This window comes from Malus domestica, chromosome 05, assembly GCF_042453785.1.
Source record: "Malus domestica chromosome 05, GDT2T_hap1".
Classification (NCBI taxonomy): domain Eukaryota; kingdom Viridiplantae; phylum Streptophyta; class Magnoliopsida; order Rosales; family Rosaceae; genus Malus; species Malus domestica.
Window position 1 is genome coordinate 29,776,417 of NC_091665.1, and position 6,084 is coordinate 29,782,500.

The 6,084-nt window shown below is 39.2% G+C and overlaps 2 protein-coding genes across 2 annotated transcripts; one reads left to right on the forward strand and one right to left on the reverse strand.

Moving 5' to 3' along the window:
* Positions 1 to 66: 66 nt before the first annotated feature.
* LOC103435821 (guanine nucleotide-binding protein-like NSN1) lies at positions 67 to 3,661 on the forward strand. Its single transcript, XM_008374241.4, has 9 exons — positions 67 to 225; positions 401 to 642; positions 1,062 to 1,170; positions 1,283 to 1,456; positions 1,568 to 1,785; positions 1,946 to 2,210; positions 2,380 to 2,559; positions 2,669 to 2,880; positions 3,096 to 3,661. Exons 1-9 carry the CDS (start codon positions 207 to 209, stop codon positions 3,474 to 3,476), a joined length of 1,800 nt encoding a protein of 599 aa, XP_008372463.3. The 5' UTR covers positions 67 to 206; the 3' UTR covers positions 3,477 to 3,661.
* A 164-nt stretch (positions 3,662 to 3,825) lies between these two features.
* Positions 3,826 to 5,403, reverse strand: LOC103435822 (uncharacterized protein At4g13200, chloroplastic). Its single transcript, XM_008374242.4, has 3 exons — positions 5,017 to 5,403; positions 4,627 to 4,781; positions 3,826 to 4,258 (listed from the first exon to the last, which is right to left on the reverse strand). Exons 1-3 carry the CDS (start codon positions 5,231 to 5,233, stop codon positions 3,992 to 3,994), a joined length of 639 nt encoding a protein of 212 aa, XP_008372464.3. The 5' UTR covers positions 5,234 to 5,403; the 3' UTR covers positions 3,826 to 3,991.
* Between the last annotated feature and the right edge of the window lie 681 nt (positions 5,404 to 6,084).

Sequence of the window (6,084 nt, forward strand, 5' to 3'; positions counted from 1 at the left end):
CCACACTCAGTTAGAAAACCTTTCGGGTCGGCCCAAAGTCTCCAACAACTCCACTGCGACCCAAATTAGATAAACCCTAAACCGCATCAGAGCTCCGTCTTCTTTCACTTTCCTCCTAAACCCTAAACCGATTCAGGGCCTCCCTCTCTCTCTCCTCTCCTTTCTCTCTCTACACCCTCTATATTTCATTTGAAGGACACCCAACGATGGTGAAGAAAAGCAAAAGTAAGCCTCTTAATTTCACTACAAATCTCTCATTTTTGTTAAATTTTGTATTTTTTTTTATTAATCGGAATTTGAATAGAGTAAGCTGCAATTTTATTATTTTTGTTAATTTTTTGATAAATTTGATTTGTATTTGTTTTCTGGAATTAATTGGAATTGGATTAATGGGTTGCAGAGAGCAAGAGTAAGAGAGTGACGTTGAGTAAGAAGTACAAGGTGATAAGGAAGGTGAAGGAGCACCACAAAAAGAAGGCCAAGGACGCCAAGAAGCTCGGCTTCAAGAACAAGAAGGTCGAGAAGGACCCGGGTATTCCTAATGACTGGCCCTTCAAGGAGCAGGAGCTCAAGGCTCTCGAAGTCCGTCGGGCTAAATATATCGAAGAAGAAGAGCAAAAGAAGGCTGCCCGCAAAGAAAGGGTACGGCTTTAGTTTATTTGTCAAGCGTTACCCATGTTTCTGTTTTTGTGATTGATTGTTGTTTGAATTACTTTGAGTTATGATTTACGAATTAAAGTTTCTCGAGTTTTTGAGCAGTTGTATGTGAAATATAGTTTTTCCCGTGTACTGATGCAATTGGCATTCAGATTGGCATTTGAAATTGGGTTTAAAGTTTATAGCATATGATGCAATGATAGCTGAGAATGAATGAGTATACTTTTTTGATACAGTACCCTTTTTTGTGCATATGAGTTTTGGCGTTCAAGTTCTAATATAGTTGTTGTTAATAATATATGCTCGGCTTGCCGATTTCATCATTGAGAAGCAATCACTTCCCTGCTTTTAGTGCACACTTTTAGCTGTATCATATTGGTAAGAAACTTTTTATTCTGATTCAGGCTAAAAAGAGGAAGATGGGGATTTTAGAGGACGACGATGTCCCCAATTCAGAGGAAGTGGCAGAAGAAGAGAGTATTGATGATTCCACTGCCTTCGGGAATAATAGAGGTATGTTGTTACTTGGTGTTTTTAAGGAATGTGTTATTGCGGATGGTTCAGCTTGAATATCACTACATTTTTTATCCTTAATTGTTCTTAAAACGATTTTCTCTCTGAACAGATAGCTCAGATAGGGCTTTCTACAAGGAGTTGGTTAAAGTTATTGAAGCCTCAGATGTCATTTTGGAAGTTCTTGATGCTCGAGACCCCCTGGGTACCCGATGTATTGATATGGAAAAGATGGTGATGAAATCGGGTCCTAACAAGCATCTCGTCTTACTTCTGAACAAAATTGGTAATACATTTCATGCTCTTCAGTATCTTAAAACATTGATTTGCACTTTCATTTTTTTTTTTTGTTTCTAAACTTTAGCCTTTAATAACTGTGATGGTTCTTGGATCTCAGATCTTGTCCCACGAGAAGCTGCTGAGAAATGGCTGACTTATCTTAGGGAAGAGTTACCAGCTGTTGCCTTCAAGTGCAACACCCAAGAGCAAAGGTCAAACTTAGGGTGGAAATCATCTTCGAAGAAATCAAAACCAAGCAGCCTTCTCCAGACAAGCGACTGTCTGGGAGCTGAAACTCTTCTAAAATTGTTGAAGAACTATTCCAGAAGTCATGAGGTACTTGTATCATCTGTTTTAGGAAGCAATGCCACACACACACAGAGGCATGTTATATTTATCCCTCTAAAATTAGGGTTTTCATTGCTGGAATATGAGTAAGTTTGAATAATTTCATCACATTATTTCCGGTGTTAATGTGAGCTTTTGTCTTTCACAGATCAAGAAATCAATTACTGTGGGTGTTATCGGCCTTCCCAATGTCGGAAAGAGTAGTCTGATTAATAGTTTGAAGAGAAGCCGTGTTGTCAATGTTGGTTCTACTCCAGGATTAACAAGATCACTGCAAGAAGTTCAGTTGGATAATAATGTCAAATTGCTGGACTGCCCTGGTGTTGTAATGCTTAGATCTAAAGAGAATGATGCCTCTATAGCACTACGAAACTGCAAAAGAATTGAGAAGTTAGAGGATCCAATTGCTCCAGGTATTCACCAAGTCTCAGATTCTTCATTTAACCCTCGTAATATGCATGACTGCCCTAATCCTGCATTGATCTACCACGGAATGCTTATTAGTTATCCCTATTGTATATGAAACTTACTTCTATTGCAATCCTTCTTAAGCTTAGTTGAGATTTTCTCTTTGTTGAACAGTAAAGGAAATTTTGAAGCTTTGCCCAGAAAGACTTTTGGTGACTCTATACAAGCTCCCAAGTTTCGATTCAGTTGATGACTTTCTGCATAAGGTGGCTACAGTTAGGGGTAAGCTAAAAAAGGGTGGTGTTGTAGATATTGGCGCTGCCGCAAGAATTGTGCTGCACGACTGGAACGAGGGTATGCATTGACCTTTATTCGTCCGACAAGAACTCTGAAATTTTTTTTTGTAAAGAAGGTAAATGCTGAAAAAGTGGATAATTGATGCTAAACGTTCAATGTCTTTCAGGTAAAATTCCATACTACACTATGCCCCCAGTTAGGAATCAAGATCATCCTTCAGAGGCAAACATTGTTTCGCAGCTGGGCAAGGCGTTTAACATTGATGAAGTATACAATGCAGAATCTTCATTCATCGGAAGCCTCAAGTCTGTTAGTGATTTCCATCCTGTCGAAGTTCCTCCCAGTTGCCCGCTCAATTTCAATGAAGATATTGAAGAGGTTTGTGATCTGTGCTAACCATATCACTTATGACTCCTTTTCTGTTATTCAGTTTTTCGGTAGCCAAACTAGTGCACATTGAATAGTCTGTGCATGCTGTTTACAGATATGTTCAATAGTCTTCTAGGAAGCCGACTGATTCACATTTGATTTAAAATTTAGTGGACATTTATCAAATTCCGAATGTAATTTGATTTTACATTATCACGCACCAGGTTGATACGGCAGAAGGACCATCAAGTCATGGTGATGGAAGTCCTGAAGATATGGTTGACGGAGACGATGACCAGTCCATGGCATGTGAAGAAGATGATGGTGGCAAACCCAAGGAAAAGAAAGCTATTAGAACTATCAGGCAAAATGAGAAATTGTACACAGCTGAAGGTATTCTCAATCCTAAGCTAAAGAAAGCAGAAAGGAAGAAAAAGAAAAAGGCCAAGTCAGCCGCAGCCTCAGTCGACGCTATGGATGCTGACGGTGACTATGACTTTAAAGTGGATTACAAGAACAAGGGATCCGCTATGGATGTTAGTGATGGTCAACTTATAGGAAAGGTTCCGATGTCTGGTACTGGATTTGATGAACCGGAGAAATAGCCGGGACGATCAAATAGAACTGTATCATCAGAGGCGGTCCAAGGTGCACACCAAGTTCAGTCTTGATCTAGCCAGTTTTTTGTTCTTTTAAGAGAAATATGTATGAATGCCAATGGTTTTCAGATTTTTGTACGGACAGGATTTATGTCTGCCTAACAATATAATAGCTTGATTATTTATCTGCATATTTAACCTGGATTTGTCTTGCACGCTCTACAAACAACAACAAAACCTTATCCCATTAAAGATCATGACTTTCACTGTCACCCTCGTTGAAACGAGTTGAATCCGAACTGCTATTCAGATCAAGTCTTACCAAAATCGGATTACAATTTCCCAACGGAGGACGTATAAGTAGCTAGCATCAGCATGTGTATTTGCAATCCAAGTTTAAGCCCTTTCTCTAAGGACTACAATAACTTATTATCGAAGTTATAACGAGTGATCTACACCAGATTAAAAACCAACTGTATTGGCTGGAAGGTGTAAGATATGCTAATACATGAAGATGGATCTCAATCATCAATTGGCACCCCTCGAACCGTGTCATCGTCACCCGGATCTTGTTCGTCCTTAGTTGTTGAGGGAGCTGGTTCAGACAATGAGGATTGATTCACAGGAGTGACCACAGTCGTCGTGGTTGTCGAAGATACTGCTGTAACGCCGTTGGTGGTTGTGACTGGTGTTATGGATTCTGTAGTTGATGTCACGATTCCTTGTGCCTCCACCGCCTCGCGTGCTGCTTTCTCTTTGGCCTTTTTGGCTCTTTCCAGTACATCTTCCTGTGTATAATTGATAAATTAGCGCAGCGACTAATATGATAATATCCATTATGCTCAATGCAGACTATGCAGTTGTTTTGATTCAATCCCTCACATCACTAGCAATATACAGTTCAAACCAAATCGAGAACCAGTAAGAGAACTTTGTACCGATGATCCCACGCTATTCACTATAATATGGTGTTGTCTATGCACAATGATCTGCCTTAAACCGAAGTGATTTAGAAATTATCTAAAGCAGATTTCACATTTAGCTTCAATCCATGAATTCTGGAAATGTTTTTTCGCTTACGGAAATGTTGACAGCAAATTTGTAAAGCAGAAAGTTCACAAGGAGGAACAATTCATCAATGAAGTGAAGTGCTCACCTGAAACTCCTCTACAAGCTTCTGCTGCTCAGCTTGCAGCCTACCAATCGTGCTCAAAAACTCGCCTACACCGGACTCAACGCGGTCGTTTATAGCTTCAGCTAGAGCTTTCCCCAAGAAAAAGGCATCCAGAACACTCCTGCTATCACCCTCACCTGCAACATTCAGTTCCTCAAATCTTTGCAAATTCCAATCCAAAATTTACATTTATCCCATAAAAACCTGACATTTCTGGAAAGGGGTACCCAAAGGATTGTTCTTTCGTAGTTTAGATAAAAACCCAATTGATACAAATCAACAATTTCCAGAACGAGATTCATTCAACCGACACCAAATAATTTACACATGAAAAAAGTTCAAAAATTGAAGACACAGAGGTAAGAACAATACCAAATCCGGGCCCACCAGGATTTGCACTGCAGTCCAATCTGCTTCTCTGAGACCCAATTCTTCCATAAAATCCAACGCTTTTAAGCTTCAAATCTGTATGAACACTTGCAGAGCTTGAAGACGACGCAGAGAAAAAGCTGCTGCTTCTGGGTTTAGAAAGCAGGGAAGAAAGTGCTTGTGGGGAAGCAGAAGCAGAAGTTAAAACCCCACTAATCATTTTTTCACTTCAGATTCTCAGATTCTGTCACTTACTCGGAGTTTCTCGCCTTTTCTTGTCGGCTCAACAGAACAAAAATCTTCAGGGTTTGCCGTTCAGTACAGTTGGGTTCGGTTCGGGTCGCGTTTTCTGTTTGTGTTAATGACGTGGGCCTAAACTTACACACACATATGTCCAATGTTCCGGTCCACCCGAACCATGTGTGGTCCATATAAACAAGTGCAGCCTATGCTAAATTAGTGCACCTTGTCCCACACAAATTGTTATCAAAACTTAAGATCTTGAATTTCATGGTGATTTGATTTGACAACACCACAAGCTCAAGCTCATCTGTTTGTGGGATTTTTTGTGTTATAGTATTTGTATGAGAGTTTTGCTATGGTCAGTCGTGTTTTCACGCTTTTTGATTGAAAAGATGTGTAAATCAACCGTTTGTAAGTGCGTAAATTGAGATTGAAAGTTAGATTTTGTCAATTTGGTTGTAACATAGCATAATTTGTCACTTGGACCGTTCCTGTGTATCACACGGACAAATCCACTTAAAAAACTTATTCCTTGTAGAATTCTCATTGTGTTTTGGAGAAGTGTAGGCATATAATCAACTAATATCGTTTGACATTCTACTCAATCACGTGATAAGATAAGTGATTCTATTACTCTATGGACAATCCAATTTCTCTTGCCACCTATATTTCACTTTTCAATTTCTTTGAACACTCTAATATCTTTGGAAATAAACCAAACCTAACTTTTGAAAAACTATGATTTCCTTTTGCAAGCTATATGTTTTTTGAATACAACGTTATATTTACATCAAGATGTAAGGAATTTAGAGAAAATCATAAGTTGAT